The following is a 24,347-nucleotide window of genomic DNA, read 5'->3' on the forward strand; positions in this document are numbered from 1 at the left end:
CTACAAAAACAGTGTTCTTGATGTTTTTTAAATGTCAAGAATGACTTTTTTTACCTTTTTAAAAACATCAAAGAAGCCAATGTCAAGAATGTCGATTTTCTTGATATTTTAAAAATATCAAGAAAAATGACACTTGACATTTAAAAAATGTCAAGAAGCACAAACACTTGACATTTCAAAATGTCAAGAATATGGGCATTCTTGACAAGGAAAAAAGTCAAGAAATTTTGTGCAATGTTGATGTTTTTATCTATAACTGCTCCTGTATTTTGATCCAACAACCACATTTAGTATATATATGACATACATTCATTAATTAGATAAACAATATACACGCATTGACAAACTTATATATCAACAAAAAACCACCAATATCTCTTTATAAAAACTTAACTTCTTTAACATTGTCAATAGTACAACCTAAGGAGCATAATTATAACAATCAACCCATATGGACACTTCCAAAATAATATAAGGAACATAATTCTAAAAGTCAACCAATATGAACAGTTTCAAAAAATACATTTCCAAAACTTCTATCAAAACCATCCATCTACCAACACATCCAATCCAAAACTATCCCCCCTTCCCGCGATGCATATTTGTGTTGGGAATGTCCTAGAACTGGCAGTTCGTGTTAAACATTCTATTTTATCAATAACAATGATTTTTTGATTTTGCATCTTATTATGAAAATCCAATAAACGCATCCTTAGCTATAGTCTGATGCTGTAACTTTATGTAGTAACATAAATAGGATCAAGTTGACAGTATATAGCCTAAATAGTTTAATAAGTATATGGATGAAATTGGATATCTCATCCTGATAACACTATTGGATGCGGCCTACTCTGTAGTTGTTACAAGAAGTTATAAAGTGCTACAAATGATGTGATCCACAAACCGTTCATGTTGAGACATGAGAGTGAGGGCATCCTATGCAATGAGTTTGCATATAGACTGGACCATGAAAATAGTCACTTTTCTTTGTGACGACTGTTTACTGTTAAAACTGACTATTTCATTTATTATATAACCTAGGTTAACTCGATCTTAATCCTGAGCTAGCTATGAACTCCCGTCTGTGATTATTCTTTGATCTGTAAATAGTGAGAGTAGTCCAACAACACTGCTCAATAAGCTTACCATTTTGGGGATAAGACCGGATGAATAGCTGGGGACATAGCCTTGCAAGATGAAATTCACTTCTACCCTATTTAGGGTTAGCATATAGGTTGTTCTCTTAAGTACTGACTCTAGGTCTTGAACAATCGAGGCCCCGCCTTCTCATGATAGAGAAAGGATTTGATTCATAGAGATTATGAATCAGAATTTTTCATTAGAGGATCGGTAGGAACTTAAGGAACAAGATGTAGTCACAAGGGTAAAACGGTATTTTTGACCTAGATGTGATTACGAACAACCTGTGAAGGATCGACTTACTGATTATGGTTATTAAGTGGACATAATATATCTATATCGAGGGGAGTTCAACTATGGGCTATAGTGGAGTGTCCCATTAGTTTACGAATGGGGGTTAGATCAGACTAATGAGTTTAGCTGATTAATCTCGAATCGTTGGAGCCTATGATCTGTAGGTCCGTGAGGTCTTCCTACTAGCTCATAAATGGATAAGCTTTAGGGTAACTTGAGAAATTAATTTGAACGTTCAAATTAAACGGAACAAGAGAATAAATATTTAAATATGATTTAAATATATAAAGATGATTATTGTGCAAAAAAATAATTTAATATTTGATATTAAATTAACTATTTTTTAAAAAATTATTTTATGAAATTAATTCAAGAAAATAAAATTTTGAATTAAAATCATTTTTTGTTTTAAAAAGAAAATGGAAATTTGTTTGCATGTTGCACAAAAATAGAAAATGGGTTTTTTCCATTACCATCATCTTTATGCTCACACAAAAAGCATTATCTTCTCTACTTTGATTCTCCAAGCATGAGCTGCAAGCCATGAACTCCATCTCTTTGCATGTTCATCAAATATATATAAAGAAGATTGGAGTTATTGGAGAGTAGATAATACAGAATTTCCAGAGAAATTTTTCAGAAGAAGAGACTGTCTTTTTCAGTTGTGCTGCTGTGAGTTTCTCTGGTTTCTTCACATCTTCAAGCTGTTCTTGAGTCCCACAACTCTACCTAAAGCTCCAAGAACATAGTAATGAAGGCTTTGAGTAGTTCACGTTGATAACAAGTGAAGACAACAGCTGAACATGCGTTTTCTTGGAGAATTCATCTAAGGTATGTTCAGAAAACCTACTTTTTGAGAAGAGCATGCTTTAGTTTTTGCTAAAATTAGTGAATTAGAAAGCTTATGGATCCTTGATACTTCTGTTGCATGTTGTTTTACTCTTTCAATTTGAACAATACCGAAAGATATTTACACCTATATGAATATGAAGTAAATCCAAAAATTGATCAGCCGGAACAAACACATCTAAAATGACCAACCACGATCACATGTAGCAACCTAAAAATTCAGCCAACTCTATCCGCACCTTATCTAACTCAATTTGTGAGTACGATTTTCTTGTATCAATCTATAAACATGAAAGCCAAATATTATAATGGATTTTATTTTTTCTATGTTATTTGAAATGTTAAAATAATGACAATATACCAAATCTGAGATGACAATTCTTCTTTTGGTCATAATATCCCTCATATACCTCATGACGTAGTATCCACATTTGGTGCTCCCAACTTGTAGAGGAAATTACAGAGAAAAAAACTAGTAAATAAGAATGAAATAATCCTTACGCACTAGATGTCTACTTAATATGATGAATAAATAGTCATTGTTAATTTATATTTGCCTTTACTATTCTCCACGACTTTTTTTAATATTCTTTTGAGATTGAAACATTGCAATTGCTTTATTTGTCAAGAAATAACAAAAAATTCTAAAATAAAGTACACTTTAAAACAAACACTACAAATGAAAAATGTTAACTTACGTGTCAGTTATATATCTTATATTTACCTGTGATGTTGTCCTTATTGAGCCTAAGTAATACATAATATCATCATATTCATTTATAGCAAGTAGTGCCCAACGACCACTAGTTAATAAAATATAATTAGTATTTTTATTGCTAATGAAAATTGATAAAAAAAAAAAGTGTTTTAACTCACCTAGGATTAAAAGGAGCAAGAACTATTTGGTTTGCTTATGAGACCATCACTATACTACACAGGTTTCGTGTTTTAACTTCCTGAGAGTTATGTCCAGAGGAAATGAGAGATGGATCTACAAAAGTATATTGTGAACTTTCCTTTGAATCAATAAAGGATGAGTGCAAGTACCTACAAAAGATTTATAACATAAATATAGACGACCAAAATTGGAAAGAAACGTCAGAACTTAAGTCTACAAAAGTAATAACATTACTTACGCCATGTAAGCCACAAAAGTCATTGTCTTGACTTCATCCATGTTACAAAAGTTAATTATGTCCTCTCGCAGGACACAACTCTTTCAACTGATGCCAAAAAGTTCAACGGGAAGTAGTAAAGAAATACCAGACTCTTTGGCCATCACCTTCTCAGTATATCTAAGAATGGATTTCAAAGATATCGGAAGAACTGATGTTGAGTGACTAACTTCTTTTTTCTTTGTCATTTCCATTGAAGATTTTTCCTAATGCAGCAAAATCATAGCAACAAAAGTATATAAAGCAGAAAAACTAGACATTTGATGAGCTTAATGATTTTATTAGTGTCACTTACTTTAAAGATTTTAAATCTTCTGCGTTGCAATTTACATTCACCTTTATCTTGTCTCTTCGTTTCTATGAGGACTTAATCTCCTCCACCTTAATTTTATCTTTCTGTTTCTTTTCATATGTAGTCTTCATCTTGTTTTTTTTTTTTTTTTTTTGTTTATCTTGAGATTCGATCTTATCTGCTAAAAATTGCTTGGAGCAACTTTCATGTCCAAAAAATGTTGTAGAAGATGACATTTGAAGATGAGCTTCTAATTCCCTAAGACATTGACGAAGTGCTTCATTCTCACTTACAATTTCCTTGTTTTCATCCTTCCAATGTTTAGATTTCTATTTCACTGTATGAAAGTAAGCCGTTGGAGTAACAAAACCACCAACCCCATGCACAAGCCCGTGCCTTTCTTGAGTACCCAAAGCTCGTATTAAGATATCATTGGGAGAGTGATATTTGTGGCACAATGGATCTGTATTATTCTTTGAGATCTCATCCTAGAAACAAATAAAATTTAATATAATTAAGTTATATGTTATATACTTCATGTAAATTTAATACTTATCTTACTATTCGATTGATGACTTCTTGACCATCTTCATTATCGTATTCTCATTTCTTATTAACTCGAGCCTTCTTCCACAAGTTAGCTCGATTGAAATCATTTTCAATTGAAGATACTTTCTTCTACACTCTAATGAAGAAAAAAAATTAGATATTGTTATAGGAATCGTGAGAATATATACTAAATTCTTACCATCTCTTCAACAACATTCGATGATTGTACTTATTCTTAGATCGACGTTCTTGTTGTAAGCGTCTTTTTTCCTATACAAACGTAATGATTATTAGTAGGGAATAATATAAAAAATATTTATAAAATTAAATTAATAATATACCTGAAACTTTACACACAATCTCGATCTTATAAACTCTTCCCAATAACTTTGATCAATAAATTAATACTTTCTTGGTGGATTTATTAGAAGTTGAGGTTCATCTTTAAATGGCATAATTTATTGTTGTTAACCAATTCTTAAACTGACGAAAAGCTATGCCTACAGTTTTCATAATGTTCTTCCTAGATCTTGTATCAATTACAAAGGCGACCTAAACATCGAAAAGTTAGTGAAAACATTACATATACATCTACAATATTATCAAGATAAAAAGTTGAATATATGAACCTCAACTGTATTACATATCTTATTTCTCAACTCAGTAGGCACACGTTTCCAAGATGTATATATAATAGGTACATGATAATGCGTAGAGGACCCAGTGAAAGACTTTAACTTAGCTCAATTTTCACCACTGGGTACGCCATCTTCATTGTATTCCACAAACTTCTTTTCTCCCGCACTCCTAATATGTGTTACATCAAACATAATAGTAGCTCCCCGTTCTATCTTCTTTTGATTGGTGGTTTTATTTGACCTAACAACTACTATTTCTTTGTCACCAAGCTCTAAATCTTCGTCACCCGCTGTACTATGCTCCATCTGGTGTATAAATCAAAATTTTCAATCAAATTTAAGAAACAATTAGCATTGTATATATATTAAGCAAACAAAAAATAAAACGTGATTGATAAAAATTATAAATTTTAAAAAAAAACAATTATCATATTACACAATATATAACCTACCCATAAAATATGTAGCTATCCATGTGCCTTCCCAATTCGATCGTACATATGTTGACATGTTCTCATCCAAGTTATTATGTATATCAACATTCGACATATCATTGGGTATTCCTTGACAGTGTAATATTGTATCTCAAAGTTCATCGTCATTATATCTATTGGATTGTGTGTCCTAAAACTCGCAGTTGGTAAACTTAAACACATTCTATTATCAATAATGATGTTATTCAAACATTTCTTCAATAAAATTGTTATTGAATCTTTAAATTACATTCATAAAGTCTAAATTCAATAAACTAAGATCCATGGCTATTATATGAATACTTGAACTGTATGTAGAGACATAAAGATGTATCAAGTTTGAGTAAATAACCAAAATGGTCTATAGTATATGATTAAGGTTGGGTACCTTATTCTGGTGACACTATTGGATGCGGCCTACTCTGTAGCTATTACAAGTTGTTGTAAAGATACTGCAAACGAAGTGATCCAGATTCCTTCATGTATTGACATGAGGAGTGAGGGCGTCCTATGCAATGAGTTTGTATAAGATCGGATCAATAAATAAGTCACTCTTACTTTATAACGTTGTTTACTATTTAAAGACTGACTATTTCACTTAGATGACCTAGGTAACTCAATTTTAATCCCGAGCTAACTATGAACTTCTGTTTATTCAGGATTATCCTTAGATTTGCATGGGTAAGGGTTGTCTCTACCAGCTCAATAAGCCTCCCATTTCAGGGGTAAGACCGGGTAGATAGTTGGAGATATAGGGTACAGGATGGAATTCACGCCTACCCAATTAAGGGATACGAGAAAGGTTATTTCTTAAATATCGAATCTAGGTATTGAACAAGGGGTCCCACCCTCTCATTGGCCCGAAAGGGATCCGATTTAGTGTTTGGATCATAAACCAATTGTTCATTAGAGAATTAGTAGGAACTTAAGGAACAAGACGTAATATCGGGGGTAAAACAACATATTGACCAAGTTGTTAGTATGAACAACCTGTGAAGGGTCAACTTACTGGTTATAGTTATATCATATGGACACAAATATATTTACAGTGAGAAGAGTGCAACTATCGAGCTATAGTGGTGTGACTCGATAGTTAACGAATATTGATTAATTCAGTCTAAAGAGTTTAAGCCAATTAATCTTAATTGTTGGAGCTCATGGTATGTAGGTCCATAAGGTCCCTCTACTAGCTCGTAAAACACGAACATCTTGAACTGATAATTGAGTGAATTTGTAATGATATCATTTTGAATTGTTCAAATTGAATTTCAGTTTGAAAATGTTCAAATTGAAATTAGGGTTTGAATTTGAATAGGTTCAAATTCGAATTAGGGTTTGTATAATTATATATGATATAATTAAAAATTTAGTTTATTGAAATTAAATGAAATTGGAGAGTTTATAATATTTAAATATTGATTTAAATATTAATTACATGAATAAGATTCATGTTTAAAATTAGATATATGATTAATTTAATATTTGATTTTAAATTAATCAATTAATTAAATATGTTTAATTAATTAGAAATTCAAATTAATTCCAATTTTAATTCAACTTGAGAAATTGGATTTTGATTTAATTAAATTATGGATTTATTAAATCATTTTTTAATTAATTAAAAGAAACTGGAAATTTAAGAGTTCTGAAAAAAATGGAGAAAGTGGGTTTTTCCCACTTTCACCTCCATGCATGAAGTGTTCTTCATGCAATATCACACATCAATTTCCACTTGAGTCTGATCAAGCTGTTGGCATTCATGGCTGATGAAGTGCTTGCATGCTGAAAAGTGATAAAACACTCAGAATTGAAGTGGAAGAAGTAGTGCTTTGAGCTGAAGAAAGAATTTCTACACTCATCTTCTTCTTCCTCTCAAACCCAAAAAAATAACTTCACAAATTCACTCAAATTCGAGTTCCACCACTCAAATTCAAGGCTAAGAATAGTAGAGAAGATCTTGGTAGTTCGCGGTTGATTTGGAGTTGAATTTGAGTGAAAAGCAGCTTGGAATTGGAAGAATTCATCAAATGTATGAAACTTGAAACCCAACTTTTGATTTTATGAAATAACATGCTTCAGAAGTCAAATTAAATGTAATTAGAGTACTTATTGATTATGTTTGCTTCCATTGTATGCTTGTGTATTCCATTAATTGGTATCAAAATGTGATTTAAGCACTAAATTAACGTTAATTTGAGTTTTGGTGGGTGAATTTCCTAAATTGCATGTTATGGACTGTTATGGATGTTTTTCAGCTTTGGCATTAGATTTATCTTTGATTTCCAAGTTAAATTTATAATGGGCTCATGTTTAATGAGCTTATATGTGTGTTCTAGAGTCTGTAATTTATTTGGAGTCATTAGAGTCCGAATTAGGCTGTAGTTTGGAGATTGAAGCAAGCAAAGTCAAGGAGAAAATTCTGTAGAATGGCTTTTGTCCAGGCAGCATTGCAACGCTTCCTTTGAGCGTTGCAATGCTGTTCTTCGTGGCTACCCAGATCGTGGTGTTTTTCTCGCAGCGTCACAATGCTGGGATGCAGTATCACAACGTTGTTCATCCCAGCCAGCGAGATCAAACGAGATTTTGATCGAGCAAGCGAGATTTCAGTCGAGTAGCGAGTTTCAACCGTTGACCAAGCGAGGATTCGAGTCTGAACCAGTTTGACCGAATGACGATGAACGAGGAGGGTCGGTTCGACCGGTTTTCTTCAGTTTCGGTCCAGTTTAGCCTCAATCCGGTTTGGCTCAACCTTTTTTTGGATCGGCTCCACCCATTTTGATGCCCTGGAGGTTCAGTTTGAGTGGTTCAGGTCTAGTTTGGGTCGGTTCGAGCAGTTGTACACCAATTTGAAGCTGTTTTCTATCCTAATTTGTAATAGTTTAGTTATTATGCTTGCTTAGGATGCCAAAGTTGAACCATATCAGTATTTAAATAATTATGCATGTGATGTATGTTGTATTTAAATTTAAACATGTTTGTGCATATTGTATGCCATTTAGATTTAAAATCCCACCATAGGAAGCATGTTACATGCCTTATGTATATGTTATAAATTGTTATAATGTATAGAATAAATGTTTAGGGTTTCACTTATTTGATATAACTGTTATATTAAATTTGAATGCCTTTGATGTATGTTATGGATGTAAGAGCATGTCTGATTTTTATAAGTTGTTATAAATTTGAGTTAGACATTAAAATCCATGACAAAGATAAGTTGTATGCTCACGTAAGTTAATCACCTATTTTAATAAGTTAAAATAGGTCGACATCTTGTAAAACGTGGTTACAAACTCAATCGATATATAATCCTATCTAAGGTTGGAGGTACTTAAGTTGACGGTTTATTGATTATGTTTGCTTATTAATTAAAGTGCTTATTGATTCTCTTTGCTTCCGTTGCATGCTTGTGTATTCCATTAATATCTATCTTCAAAGTCCCTTTATGGTAGGGTAAGCACAATTAACCATCTAACATCACTTGGATCCTCAACATAAAATACTTGTCTTGCTTGGGTTGCTAGTATAAAAGAATTAGACTTGTGATCTATTCTATTTAAATCAACTAAGACAAAACCAAACTCATCGATTTTGATACCACTATTGTTCTCAACCCAATCACATCTAAACACAACAACATTAAACGTATGATAATTTAGTTCCCATATCTCTTGTATCACTCTATAAAAAGACATATCTCTAATGATGGGATTTTTATCTTTTGAACTAGACACTTGCATCATTTTTGCAACTAAACTAACTCCACTATTTTGTACACTTCGATCCTTATCACAATATTTTATGTGATACCGACATCCAATAATTACGTAACTGCCATATGTAATCACAAAAGGATGAGGACCATGAGTAATCCACCTCAAGTTATCTGAAACTTCAGTATTTCCCATTTCAAGCTCAGTTGTAACCTACCATGAGAATTTTCATTTTAACTCAGACATTAAAAAGTGTATGTAAATTAATAGGTTGAACATTTTTACATCTTCTCGTAGCCAAGATATAAAAGTCCGATTATGTTCCTCTTGAATCAATTTCTAATTTTTGGACTTATTTCGATGTTGCAATTGCAAAGCCATCATATGTTTTCTTTGAGTGAGCATTGAAACATAGCATAGTTAGATTTATATCATAAAACTAAATAAAAAAATAAAACTAAAATCATTGAAAAAACTTACTCTAAATATGGTTGCACATCAATTGTATTTTCCAAAACATACCGATGAGCATGATATAAAAGTTCTTGTTCAGGTTTGAAAGAAACTCCTTTGGACAATGGTCTATCAATATTTGAATTGTCTAAACAGTCTTGTGAATTATGAGTGCTAACCTCAATAGGATTTACTCCATACAGGAAATCAGAACAAAATTCAATGACTTCTTCTACTATATAATTTTCAACAATACAACTAGGGTTGGCAACGGGGTGGGGCGAGGCCGGGCATGCACTCCTCGTCCCCGTCCCCGTCTCCGTGGGGATTTATAATTCCCATCCTCGTCCCATTCCCAGTTTTGGAAAGTCGAGGTCGGGGTCGAGGAATCCCCATTCGGGGATCGAGTCCCTGCGGGAACAAAATCTCTGTTTATATTTATATTTTAAATTAATTGTTTATTTAAAATCAATTAAATTTTGGCATTTATATTCAAATTTTAGATATTAATATGACAAAGTAGTATTATTACTATTTTATTTATTTAAATTAATAATTAAAAATATTTTAGATTTAATAAAAAGTTTAATATAATTATATTATGAATACATTTAAAAAAGTAAAAAAAAAAAAAAGTAAAAAGAATAAACAGTAGCAGCTACTGATATATATATATATATATTATAAAATAATTATTAAAAAAATATTCGGGATGGGGCAGGGATATCGTTCCTGATCGGGGACCCATTTTTTATCTCCGGTTTGACCCCATCTCCGATCAAACTGGGGATTCTCCGCCCCGATCTGGGCGAGGACCCAACCCCATGGAGATTTTTGCCAACCCTAAATACAACATTCTGGACGATATCTATTTCTCATGGAGTTTTTAATGAATTTCATGAATAATTCAAAGGGATACATCCATCGTAGATATACAGGCCCAAAAAGTTTACATGTACTATGAGATGCACCATAATTGTCAAAAATGAAGGAGGAAAATACTTCTCCAATAAACATAATATAAGCGCAATATCTTCTTCCAACTTTTCTAATTGCTGCACATCTAGGACCTTGTTGCATACCGAATTGAAAAATATACACAATCGAGTCATGGCATACCGAACATATTTTGGTAGCACTGATCTTACCATGTAGGAAATAATTGTTGTAAGAACACATGACAATCATGAGATTTTAAACTAATAAGCTTTAAATCTGTCATCGACACAAGGTTTTTAACATTCAAAGAGTAACCTTCAGGAACCTCTATTCCTGACAATGTCTTTAAAACACAACTTTTTCTTCCTTTGTAAGAGTATAACACGTGGGAGGAATGAAGATTTTTTTGTCACCGCTAACAGGTGCAAGCTCTGGTCGAATTTTTAAATGAACTAAATCACGTCTAGCATTCAATCCATCTTTACTTTTCCCTGGAATATCAAGAAGCATACCTAAGATATTCATGCAAACATTTTTTTTCAATGTGCATCACATCTAAACAATGCCTGATATGAAGATCTTTCTAGTATGGCAGCTGAAAAAAAGAAGACAACCTGTTCCAACAAATCTTTGAACTTCCTTTTGTGGTTTGTTTTTATTATTCTTATTTCCATTAGGAAAATCAAGATCTTTGATTTTTAAATATATAGCCTCCCCAGACAATGGTTTTGAAATTGTACCAAGTTCATTTTGACCGTGAAACAATTATTTTGGTGTCAGTATGGATGATCGTGCTAGAAATCTTCGATGTCCAAGGTATGCCATTTTTTCCCCATATTTCAATCTTATAGAAGACGTATTGTCTCCAGAAATTGGACACTCCTTATACTCTTTCACACAACATCCACTTAGGTTACCATATGCAGGAAAATCGTTGATTGCCCACAACAAAACTAATCGTAAGTTGAATAGTTCTTCTTGATAAGCATCATAACATTCAACACCACTTTCCCATAAAAGTTTTAAATCTTCAATTAGTGGTGCTAAGTATGTGCCAATGTCGTTCCTTGGTTGTTTTGGACCCAAAATCAATATTGATAGCATCATGTACTTTCTTTTCATACACAACCATGATGGAAGATTATAAATAACAACCACTACTGGCCAACAACTATATTCATAACTCATTTTACCATATGGATATACTCCATCAGTTGACAATGCTAAACGAAGATTCCTAGGTTCAAAACCGAAGTTTGGCCATTTAGAGTCTACTAACTTCCAAGCTGGAAAGTCTGCTGGATGTCATAACTTACCATCTACAATTCTTTCATCAACGTGCCAAGTCAAGTTTTAGCACAATCAATACTTCTAAAAAGCCTTTTGAATCGTAGAATTGGTGGAAAGTACCATATCACTTTTGAAGGTATTTATTTTTTTTCCACATTTTGTATCATTCCCATTTTCCCACCTTGATTCACCACAATCAGGACATTCAATTGTATCCGCATATACTTTTCTATACAAACAAAAATCATTAGGGAATGTATGAATCTTCTCATATTCCATTCCTAGTGCACCTAAAGTTTTCTTTGCTTCATACATTGAATTTGGGAGCTCATTGCTAGTGGGCAAAAGTTCCTTTAAGGTTTTGAGTACTTCTGAAAAACTAGTATCACTCCATCCATGTCTAACTTTTAAATTATACAATTTGATTAATGTAGACAACTTAGTGTATTTTTTGCACCCTTCGTATAACGATTTTTCAGCATCATTAAGCAACTTCTCAAATCCATTCAGATCTCTTGAGTATTCCTCGTGAACAGCTTCAACCATTTCTTTTAAACTTCCAACATCAGTCTCTTCATACATATGAGTATCAATCTTATACGATTCTCCACAAAATGATGAGTTGGGAAGTTTTTCCTCATGCCAAAACCAAATTTTATAATTTTCATCAATCCCATTGACATATAAATGATCTCTAATATCCTTGCTACCATGCTTTTCACGATTCCCACATTTCAAATAAGAACAACGAATATATGAGCTATTTGTATTAGAAAATCCAAGTTTTATGAAGTTTTCCACTCCCAATTCATAATCTTTGGATAATCTACTCTTATGCATCCGTGATTTATCCATGATTATAAATCTAGTAAAAAAAGATGATAAATAATGATTAACTTCAAAAAAAATAAGTTGTGGAAAACAAACAAGTTCCCAATACATACAATTTGTCATTTCTAGCTCTACAACATTCTAACCTCAAGAAAGTAAGACCAAATCAGAGTACCTCAAGGCAAATTAGAGAATAAAGACAAACACATCTAAAAAAATTGAACCCAAGGCGTGCACGTGCTCTAATATGCTAAATATATATTAATTCCAATAACTAAAAATTGAACCCTATTTTGGCAAAGCATTACTTAGTTCATAAAGCCCTAACAAATTATACACATTGACATATCTAACTTTGGCAAGCATTTAATTAAAGAAAAGCCGCAAGTTCTTGCAAGTTCTCTAAAATTAAAGCCCTAACTTTGGGAAAGCATTGAATTAAAGTGACAATCCCAACTTTGGCAAGTTCTCTAAAATTCAATCTCATACAAGAATAATATGAAACAATAGTTTATTATGAGATCCAAGAATATACATGAGAGATTAAACCCTAACTTTAAAAGTTCAAGCCTTAAACCAAAAAAATCAAACCCTAACTTTGAAAGTTCATGCCTCAAACCAAGAAAATCGAGAATTAAACCTAATCTAAACAAGAAAATCAAGACTTAAATCCAATATAAACAAGAAAATCAAGATTAAGCCTTAACTTTGAAAGTTCATGCCTCAAATCGACTTACTCAATGAAGAATCTCTTCAAGATAGATGGAATAACAAAGATGCATCAAAGGGAAGTGAAAAACCAGATTTCGAGTGTATTGCGAATAAAATTGACTAAATCTGCTGGAACTTCTTTTCAATCTTTTTGATATCGTTGCAACACTGTTGAAAAGCACATAATTTTTCCGTCAAAACCCGTATCATTGCAACGCTATTGAGAGCTTTGCAATGCTGCATGCGTGAGGCACGCACGTTTTTCATTTTTTTTGTCAAAATACATAGTGTTACAACGGTACCCTGTATATTTTACAATTCTTGACGTTTTTAAAACGTCAAGAACCCATTAATTGATCTTGACATTTTTAAAACATCAAGTACTATATTTTTCAGGAAAAATGCACAACCCCCCTTTTTAAAATCAATTCTTGACCTTTTTTTTAAAAAAAAAATCACCTATTTCTTGACATTTTTTCATAAACATGTCAAGTATTTAAAATTGCAAACGTCAAGAAAGGTGGTTTTTCTTGTAGTGCTTGTTTGAACATTTCGATTTACATTAAGATCGTATTTTTAGTTTCACCGCACATTTACAAGCAATCCCTGAGTTTGACCCTAAATTTACCAGGACTCTGGTTGAATTTGCACTTGGATTCTACCAGATAAAACAAAGCGTTATAACCTCATAGATCTTACTCATTTCATCGCATGTTACGAACGCATCAAGTTTTTGGCACCGTTGTCGAGGATTGCAGTAATTAAGTGTGCTAAGACTATTGTTATTAATCTTTGCAGACCTCGAACTTCTGGAGTATTGAACCTTGACTACGAAAAGGGCACAAGCGCTATATGAGCGAAGGAAATACTCCTGAGCTCATATACGACCCAGAAATGGAGAGGACTTTTTACAAAAGACAGAGAGCCAACCGAAGAAGGCAACAAAACAGAGTTTCTAGGATGGCCAAACAACAAGGCCACCTAGAGGAACTACAAGTGGGAAACAATCATGATGAAGCACTTGCCATCCCTTTTTTTTTTTTTTTTTTTTTGCAAACGATCGCAATAGACACATTAGGGACTATGCGTCACCCAAGTTATATGATTTCTCTCTAGGAATCATGCGACCGCCTTGGACGGAACAAGATTCAAAATGAAGCCTGTAATGCTTCAAATGATTCAGATGGCAGGTCAATTCGGGGGAAGACGCGGTGAAGATCCCCACACACATCTGAGGAGTTTTATCGAAATATGCAACACCTTTGTATTTCCAAATATCACACCAGAGGATGTACGACTCACATTATTCCCATTTTCACTATGCGATGAAAGCTAGAAAATGGGCATACTAGCTTAAACTAGGAGAAATAATATCTTGGGAACAAGTAGTAGAAAAGTTCATGAAAAAGTATTTCCCACCAACGTAAAATGCAAAGAGAAAAAGGTTGATTACAAACTTTCAGCAGGAAGAATCTGAAATGCTCAGTGATGCGTGGGCAAGATTCAAATGATTAGTTAGGGATTGTCCACATAACGGACTTCCTAACTGTCTCAAGATTGAAATCGTTTATTATGGTTTGAACTTAGGATCATAGACTAACATGAATGCTACTGTAGTCAGAGTAATGAATACGACCAAGACTGGGGCGAGAGGCGGGCAAGTGAACGCAATTACCCAGATAAACAACAGAAGTTGTGTCCTTTGTGAGGAGCCTCATTCCTTTGAGGAGTGCCCGTGTAATCCACAATCTATCTACTTCATCAAGAACAATCCTTTTTCCAACACTTACAATCCTAGTTGGAGAAATCATCCCAATTTCTCTTGAGGTGGTAATCAGCAACAAGCACAAGCCAGCTCTCTCGGATATCAGCAAACAGCTAGTTCACCATAGCCATTAACATCATCTTCCTTAGAATACTTACTAAAGGAATACATACAAAAGAATGAAACTATTCTTCAAATCCAAGCAACATCCCTTTGTAATCTTGAAGTACAAATAGGACAGATCGCAGGCGAATTGAAGAACATGCCACAAGAAGCACTCTCAAGCACCACAGAGATTTTTCGCAACATGAGGGACAAGGGCAAGGAACAATGTCAGGCGGTGACATTACGGTGTGAACACATAACAACAGAGGTTGTAAGAAGAAAATTGCATGAAGAGTCTAAAGAGCAACAAGACAAAAAGCATGCGTCTAAAGAAGACATTCCCAAGGAAATACAAGGATCAGGAAAGATAACCTCAGTAACTCCTACAACATCAACACTATAGAAGGTGCAGTCACATCCATTTCCACAAAGGCTGAAAAAGAAGAAAAGTGATGAAAGTCAATATCAACGCTTCGTTAGAATATTGAAGCAGATGCACATCAACATCCCTTTCGTTGAAGCAATAGAGCAAATGCCTACCTATGCTAAGTTCTTAAATGATATTATATCTAAGAAAAGAAGCATAGGTAAGTACGAGATGGTGGCTCTAACACAAGACAACAACATGATAATTCCTCCAAAGATGCGAGACCCTGGGAGTTTTACAATACCTTGTTCAATCAGAGGGATTTATATTGGGCATGCTCTATGCGATTTAGGAGCAAGCATAAATCTGACTCCCTTTTCAATTTTTAAACAATTGGAGATCATAAAGCTTACTCTCACCACGGTGACCCTCCAGTTAGCAGATCGATCACTTGTGCATCTGGATGGAAAGTTAAAAGATGTGTTAGTTAAAGTGGATAAATTCATCCTCCCTGTGGAATTCATCATACTTGATTATGAAGCGGATAAAGATGTCCCTATTATCTCAGGATGGCCATTCCTCTCCAGTGGAAGAGCCCAGATCGATGTGCGCATAAAGGAGAAATTGCAATGCATATCAGTGTCCAAAAGCTTAAGTTCAACATCTTTAAGGCGATAAACTTTCTAGATGAAGTAAACTCATGCGATATAGATGAGGAGTGGCCCTGCAGCTTTGATTGAGGAACGGATGAAGAATTAGGATCAAAGGAAGAAACCAACGCTTCAATCGAATCATGTTATGCTATGACAGAAATAAAGAAAAAATATGAATCATTGAATATGGAAGAAGGAAAAGGCTTGAACAAATCCTCATTAGAACAACCCTAGTCCTGGAGTTGAAGGTGTTACCTGTCCATTTGAAATTAGCTTTGCTTGGACAGAATGAGAACTTACGAGTTATCATATTATCCGCACTTCCAAAGAAAAAGAAGAAGCCTTACTTGAAGTATTGAAAAAGTACATTAAAGTAATAGGATGGACTCTTGTTGACATTAAGATATAAATCCATCCTACTGTATGCATAAAATCAGATTGGAAGAAGGTAAAAAGGCTATGTTGAACCTCAATGTAGGTTGAACCCTGCAATGAAAGAAGTTGTCAAAAAAGAAATCATCAAATGGTTAGATGCATGAATTATTTTTCCCATCTCAGATAGCACATGGTGAACCCTGTGCAGTGTGTCCCAAAGAAAGGGGGAATGACAGTTGTACCCAATAAAAACAATGAATTAATACCGATGCATACAGTTACTGGTTGGAGGATCTTCATGGTTTACCGGAAACTCAACGCTGTGACCAAAAAGGATCACTTCCCCTTGCCCTTTATTAACCAAATGCTTGACTGGTTAGCGGGAAATGACTAGTTTTGCTTTTTGGAGGGATACGTGGGGTATAATCAAATTATGATCGCACCTGAGGATCAAGAGAAAACGACATTCACATGCCTATATGAGACGTTTGCTTTTCAACGCATGCCTTTCGGATTATGCAACACCCCTAGCACATTTCAAAGGTGCATCATGGTTATCTTTTCAGATTACCTTAAGGATTCCATTGAAATATTCATGGACGATTTTTCAATTTATGGAAGGACGTACAAAGTGTGTTTGAAAAATCTGGAGGAGATCCTAAAGAGGTGTGAGGACATGAATCTAGTTCTTAATTGGGAGAAGTATCATTTGATGGTGACCAAGGGGATTGTTCTTAGACACAAGGTTTCCAAGCCTGGCCTAGAAGTTGATAGAGCAAAGATTGAGGCCATTGAAAAGCTACAACCTCTTATAAATGTGAAGACCTTGAGAAGTTTTCTAAGACATGTTGGGTTCTATCGAAGACTTGTCAAGGATTTCTCAAAAAATTGCCAGACCACTGAACATGTGCTAGAGGTTGATAAACCTTTCGACTTCAACGAATTGGCTAAACGCATTCGAGAAATTAAAGAATGCACTAGTTTCAGCTCCAGTTCTAATTTCGCTTGATTGAACAGAACCATTCGAACTTATGTGCGATACCAGTGGATATGCGATAGGAGCTGCGTTGGCTCAATGAATACAAAAGTTTCTTCACCCCATCGCATACGCAAGTAAGATTCTTTGCCCAAGAGAATTATATAACCACTGAAAAAGAGTTGATGGCGGTGGTTTTCGCCATGGAAAAATTTCGACCTTATCTGCTGGGATCCAAGGTTATCATTCACACATATCATCCTACTATCAAATACCTAATGACAAAGAAGGATGTAAAGCCAAGACTGATCAGATGGGTCCTACTACTTTAGGAGTTTGATATAGAAATAATAGATAGAAAAGGGTCATAGAGTAAAGTCATAAATCATCTATCACGACTTGAAAATCATGAAAATGGTTGCATACAACCCTCAGTAAATGCCTCATTCCCTGATAAAATGTTCTTAAAGATCGATGAGTACTTGCCCTGGTACGCAGACATTGTCAATTTCCTAATTTTCAAACATTTTCCCGAAGAATATACGTCACAACAAAAGAAAAGGCTCATGCACGACAGTAAATTTTATTATTGGGACGAACCCAACTTGTACAAAAAGAGGTCCTGACCAAATCTTGAGACAATATGTTCTAGAAATGGCATTTCAACGCATCTTCCATCAATGTCATGAATCGCCATATGGTGGGCATTTCAGAAGCCAGCGCACCGTGGCAAAGGTTTTGCAGAGCCAATACTATTGGCCCACTATATTTAAGGCACACGAATATGTCATGAAGTGCGACAAGTGGCAGCGCACCGGGAACATTTCAGAAAAAAAAATGAAATGCTAATGAATGTTATTCTGGAGGTGGAATTATTTGATGTTTGGGGGATCGATTTTATGGGTCCATTTCTATCATTTAATGACCAAAATTACATCTTGTTAGCTATTGACTATGTATCCAAATGGGTGGAGGCGATTTCCTATGCCTCAAATGATGCGATCATGATCTCAAAATTCTTATATAAAAACATCTTCACTCGCTTTGGCATTCCACGTGCTATTATGACGTAAGCAAAATTCTTATCAAATACAACGTTCACCACAAAATAGCCACAACATATCACCCCCAAAAAAAATGGTCAGGCTGAGATATCTAATAGGGAAATCAAGACAGTGTTGGAAAAAGTTGTCAACTTGACGCGTAAAGATTGGGCTCAAAGACTAGACAAAGCATTATGGGCATTTGCACTGCATATAAAACTCTATAAGAATGTCCCCATACACTTTAGTCTTTGACAAAGCCTGCCACTTGTTGTTGGAACTTGAACACAAAGCATTTTAGGCTACGAAAAAACTTAACTTTGACCTGAAGGCCGCGGGAAAGGCGAGGAAGTTTCAACTGTTGGAATTAGATTAATGGAGGCTGTAGGCATATGAGAATGCCAAAATCTACAAGGAACGAGCAAAGCGTTAGCATGATCAACTCATATGTAAGAAAGTTTTTGAAATTGGCTAAAAAGTTATATTGTTTAACTCTCAACTGCGTCGTTTTCTAGGAAAGTTGAAATCGCGTTGGTCAGGACCATTCATCATCAAAGAAGTCTACCCACATGGAGCAATAGAATTAATTAGTGAAGATGGAACCCACACATTCAAAATGAATGGAAAAAGATCAAGTCTTACTATGAAGGGGATTTCAATCGCAAAAAGATCTCTATAGACTTGGGTAAGCCCGAATGATGCGATACAAAGAGTCCCTATGCCATAAAGCAATATCCTTTATGGGACCTATCATATCCTCTTTTTTTCGTGTATCCTTTTATACTTATGCTCTTTTTATTTAATTGCTTATTTCTTATTGTTGTTCTTCTAGTTTCTTTGTTTTTGCTATTCTGTGATCAATGATTGCTTGCTAAATTCGAAGTATGGGAAAAGGGTAATTGGGGTTTATGAGGCGACGAGTGATGTAATGAGATTGGTGATGTGTGGGAATTGTAACCCAACGCATCTCCAAAAGAACTCATCGCAGGTAAAGGAATGGTACGTGATCCTACCCTAGGTCGGTGAAAAGACACGCTGCCTGGCATTCCAAAAGTTCACCATTATTACATGTAACATTATGATTATCTCGAATTATGAGGCAGTTTATCATTCCCTCTTCCATTCTTTGCCTATTTAAACCCCTCTTCTCAAACGACCCAGTTCTTCACACTTACCAAAAACCCTAAACCCTCTGAATCCTAAAAATTTTTTGGCGAAACTTCAAAGCCTTTCGATCTCCCTACTGTTTACATTTCCTCCGCTTACATTCCAAATGGCCTGCCAAAACACTCCTTCCTCTGCTTGATCTTCTACTCCCACCTACTCCTATGAGGTGGTGTCCCCATTCGTTTCCATTCAACCCATCTCCTTCCCAATCGCTGTTGAACCAATCTATGCATCTCCATCCACGGTGGCCTCACCATCAACATTTAACCCTACACTCATCCAATTAGCAACAACTGCATCTTAGTCTTCACTACCACACAATCGCCTACAACCAACAAATTCCACTATAAGCGAAGCAAGGTGAAGGGATGAACGAGAAGTCTATGGGGACATTCTAAAAAACTTAAAACCACTCGAGTCCCTAGATGAAGACGTAGTAAATCAACTAGATATTCAGCAGGATGGTGCTGAAGCATCCCCGCGTGGGTTTGGCAATGCGATGAGCAAGGGAAAACAAGGTGGAATAAAATTGGTTGATGTAGAAGGGGAGCCCCTTGCAAAAAAAATACAAAAGGGAAAAGGAAAAGAAATGATGGAGCAAATGTTCCCACCTCTTCTGCAGAGGAGTTGGCAAAGGAATTTTAAAAGAAGGCCAAAAGGGTAAGGGAAGGACTATGAGGAATAAGAAAGAAGGTAGAGTCATTAATTGTAGCAACAGAGTTCCACAATGAGATTCACAATGAGGAGCTTGAACGCATGGGAATTTCATCGCAACCTTAGCCTGAGAAGTCATTAGATAGTATGGAGCAAGCTGCAATGGAATTTGAAAAAGAATTACGTGAAGAGAGGGAAAAATAAGAGAGAGCCAGGCAAGAAAAGGCTCAACGTATTAAGCGCAATTTGAAAAAGATAAAGGAAGAAAGTGGTTGCTGAAGGAGGAGAAGGCGAGAAAGAAGAAAGAAATTGAAAAATATAAGATGGAAGGGAACAAGAAGGGAACAAGAAAAGAAAAAGTGAAAAAGCAAGCGATGACAAAGAAGAAGGAAAAGGGAAAGGCACTTGCGGTAAAGGAAGAAAGAATTCCAAAGAAGAGGCCCCCATTGGGATTCTTCCCAAAAAGCACCCCTCTATCACCTTTCATCATAAATACAATCAACACATTGGGTTGCAGAGGTTTTGTGAAAAGGCTAGAACGGTCAAGCAATCTGTAGTGACCACGTTCTACGAAGGGAAGCCTCACTCTGAGCGATACGAGCAGACGTTGAGAAATCTACAATTGAATTCGACGTTAAGAAGATTGATCACTTGTATGATTTGGAAGACATTCCTAACGTCGAAGGAAATGGAATAATCGATAGCCCAACACCTGAAGAACAAAAAGAAGTGCTGAAGGTGGTAGTACTGTGTAAACCCTGAACTCTAGGTTTTCTAGATAAGCATGTTTAGTCAAAGGACTGTTATATATAAATAAATATATAATATAAATATATATATAGTAAATATATATATATATATATATATATATATATATATATATATATAAATATATATATATATCTATATATATATAACAGTCCTTTGACTAAACATGCTTATCTAGAAAACCTAGAGTTCAGGGTTTACACAGTACTACCACCTTCAGCACTTCTTTTTGTTCTTCAGGTGTTGGGCTATCGATTATTCCATTTCCTTCGACGTTAGGAATGTCTTCCAAATCATACAAGTGATCAATCTTCTTAACGTCGAATTCAATTGTAGATTTCTCAACGTCTGCTCGTATCGCTCAGAGTGAGGCTTCCCTTCGTAGAACGTGGTCACTACAGATTGCTTGACCGTTCTAGCCTTTTCACAAAACCTCTGCAACCCAATGTGTTGATTGTATTTATGATGAAAGGTGATAGAGGGGTGCTTTTTGGGAAGAATCCCAATGGGGGCCTCTTCTTTGGAATTCTTTCTTCCTTTACCGCAAGTGCCTTTCCCTTTTCCTTCTTCTTTGTCATCGCTTGCTTTTTCACTTTTTCTTTTCTTGTTCCCTTCTTGTTCCCTTCCATCTTATATTTTTCAATTTCTTTCTTCTTTCTCGCCTTCTCCTCCTTCAGCAACCACTTTCTTCCTTTATCTTTTTCAAATTGCGCTTAATACGTTGAGCCTTTTCTTGCCTGGCTCTCTCTTATTTTTCCCTCTCTTCACGTAATTCTTTTTCAAATTCCATTGCAGCTTGCTCCATACTATCTAATGACTTCTCAGGCTAAGGTTGCGATGAAATTCCCATGCGTTCAAGCTCCTCATTGTGAATCTCATTGTGGAACTCTGTTGCTACAATTAATGACTCTACCTTCTTTCTTATTCCTCATAGTCCTTCCCTTACCCTTTTGGCCTTCTTTTAAAATTCCTTTGCCAACTCCTCTGCAGAAGAGGTGGGAACATTTGCTCCATCATTTCTTTTCCTTTTCCCTTTTGTATTTTTTTTGCAAGGGGCTCCCCTTCTACATCAACCAATTTTATTCCACCTTGTTTTCCCTTGCTCATCGCATTGCCAAACCCACGCGGGGATGCTTCAGCACCATCCTGCTGAATATCTAGTTGATTTACTACGTCTTCATCTAGGGACTCGAGTGGTTTTAAGTTTTTTAGAATGTCCCCATAGACTTCTCGTTCATCCCTTCACCTTGCTTCGCTTATAGTGGAATTTGTTGGTTGTAGGCGATTGTGTGGTAGTGAAGACTAAGATGCAGTTGTTGCTAATTGGATGAGTGTAGGGTTAAATGTTGATGGTGAGGCCACCGTGGATGGAGATGCATAGATTGGTTCAACAGCGATTGGGAAGGAGATGGGTTGAATGGAAACGAATGGGGACACCACCTCATAGGAGTAGGTGGGAGTAGAAGATCAAGCAGAGGAAGGAGTGTTTTGGCAGGCCATTTGGAATGTAAGCGGAGGAAATGTAAACAGTAGGGAGATCGAAAGGCTTTGAAGTTTCGCCAAAAAATTTTTAGGATTCAGAGGGTTTAGGGTTTTTGGTAAGTGTGAAGAACTGGGTCGTTTGAGAAGAGGGGTTTAAATAGGCAAAGAATGGAAGAGGGAATGATAAACTGCCTCATAATTCGAGATAATCATAATGTTACATGTAATAATGGTGAACTTTTGGAATGCCAGGCAGCGTGTCTTTTCACCGACCTAGGGTAGGATCACGTACCATTCCTTTACCTGCGATGAGTTCTTTTGGAGATGCGTTGGGTTACAATTCCCACACATCACCAATCTCATTACATCACTCGTCGCCTCATAAACCCCAATTACCCTTTTCCCATACTTCGAATTTAGCAAGCAATCATTGATCACAGAATAGCAAAAACAAAGAAACTAGAAGAACAACAATAAGAAATAAGCAATTAAATAAAAAGAGCATAAGTATAAAAGGATACACGAAAAAAAGAGGATATGATAGGTCCCATAAAGGATATTGCTTTATGGCATAGGGACTCTTTGTATCGCATCATTCGGGCTTACCCAAGTCTATAGAGATCTTTTTGCGATTGAAATCCCCTTCATAGTAAGACTTGATCTTTTTCCATTCATTTTGAATGTGTGGGTTCCATCTTCACTAATTAATTCTATTGCTCCATGTGGGTAGACTTCTTTGATGATGAATGGTCCTGACCAACGCGATTTCAACTTTCCTAGAAAACGACGCAGTTGAGAGTTAAACAATATAACTTTTTAGCCAATTTCAAAAACTTTCTTACAGATGAGTTGATCATGCTAACGCTTTGCTCGTTCCTTGTAGATTTTGGCATTCTCATATGCCTACAGCCTCCATTAATCTAATTCCAACAGTTGAAACTTCCTCGCCTTTCCCGCGGCCTTCAGGTCAAAGTTAAGTTTTTTCGTAGCCTAAAATGCTTTGTGTTCAAGTTCCAACAACAAGTGGCAGGCTTTGTCAAAGACTAAAGTGTATGGGGACATTCTTATAGAGTTTTATATGCAGTGCAAATGCCCATAATGCTTTGTCTAGTCTTTGAGCCCAATCTTTACGCGTCAAGTTGACAACTTTTTCCAACACTGTCTTGATTTCCCTATTAGATATCTCAGCCTGACCATTTTTTTTGGGGGTGATATGTTGTGGCTATTTTGTGGTGAACGTTGTATTTGATAAGAATTTTGCTTACGTCATAATAGCACGTGGAATGCCAAAGCGAGTGAAGATGTTTTTATATAAGAATTTTGAGATCATGATCGCATCATTTGAGGCATAGGAAATCGCCTCCACCCATTTGGATACATAGTCAATAGCTAACAAGATGTAATTTTGGTCATTAAATGATAGAAATGGACCCATAAAATCGATCCCCCAAACATCAAATAATTCCACCTCCAGAATAACATTCATTAGCATTTCATTTTTTTTTCTGAAATGTTCCCGGTGCGCTGCCACTTGTCGCACTTCATGACATATTCGTGTGCCTTAAATATAGTGGGCCAATAGTATTGGCTCTGCAAAACCTTTGCCACGGTGCGCTGGCTTCTGAAATGCCCACCATATGGCGAT

The 24,347-nt window shown here is 35.4% G+C and overlaps 2 protein-coding genes and 3 pseudogenes across 2 annotated transcripts; 1 reads left to right on the forward strand and 4 right to left on the reverse strand.

The window, feature by feature from the left end:
* Positions 1–2,981: 2,981 nt before the first annotated feature.
* Positions 2,982–4,343, reverse strand: LOC150029974 (uncharacterized; annotated as a pseudogene).
* Positions 4,344–4,494: 151 nt separating this feature from the next.
* LOC150029975 (uncharacterized) lies at positions 4,495–5,243 on the reverse strand (annotated as a pseudogene).
* Positions 5,244–5,369: 126 nt separating this feature from the next.
* LOC150029976 (uncharacterized) lies at positions 5,370–10,550 on the reverse strand (annotated as a pseudogene).
* Positions 10,551–11,886: 1,336 nt separating this feature from the next.
* On the reverse strand, positions 11,887–12,660 carry LOC150029977 (uncharacterized). Its single transcript, XM_090310205.1, has one exon. The coding sequence runs from the start codon at positions 12,658–12,660 to the stop codon at positions 11,887–11,889; it is 774 nt and encodes a 257-aa protein (XP_090166331.1).
* Positions 12,661–15,815: 3,155 nt separating this feature from the next.
* Positions 15,816–16,262, forward strand: LOC150029978 (uncharacterized). The gene has a single exon (XM_090310206.1). The coding sequence runs from the start codon at positions 15,816–15,818 to the stop codon at positions 16,260–16,262; it is 447 nt and encodes a 148-aa protein (XP_090166332.1).
* Positions 16,263–24,347: the final 8,085 nt, after the last annotated feature.

Source organism: Benincasa hispida, unplaced genomic scaffold, assembly GCF_027475165.1.
Source record: "Benincasa hispida cultivar pf3 unplaced genomic scaffold, pf3_genome.v1.1 HicScf734, whole genome shotgun sequence".
NCBI classification, from domain to species: Eukaryota; Viridiplantae; Streptophyta; class Magnoliopsida; order Cucurbitales; family Cucurbitaceae; genus Benincasa; species Benincasa hispida.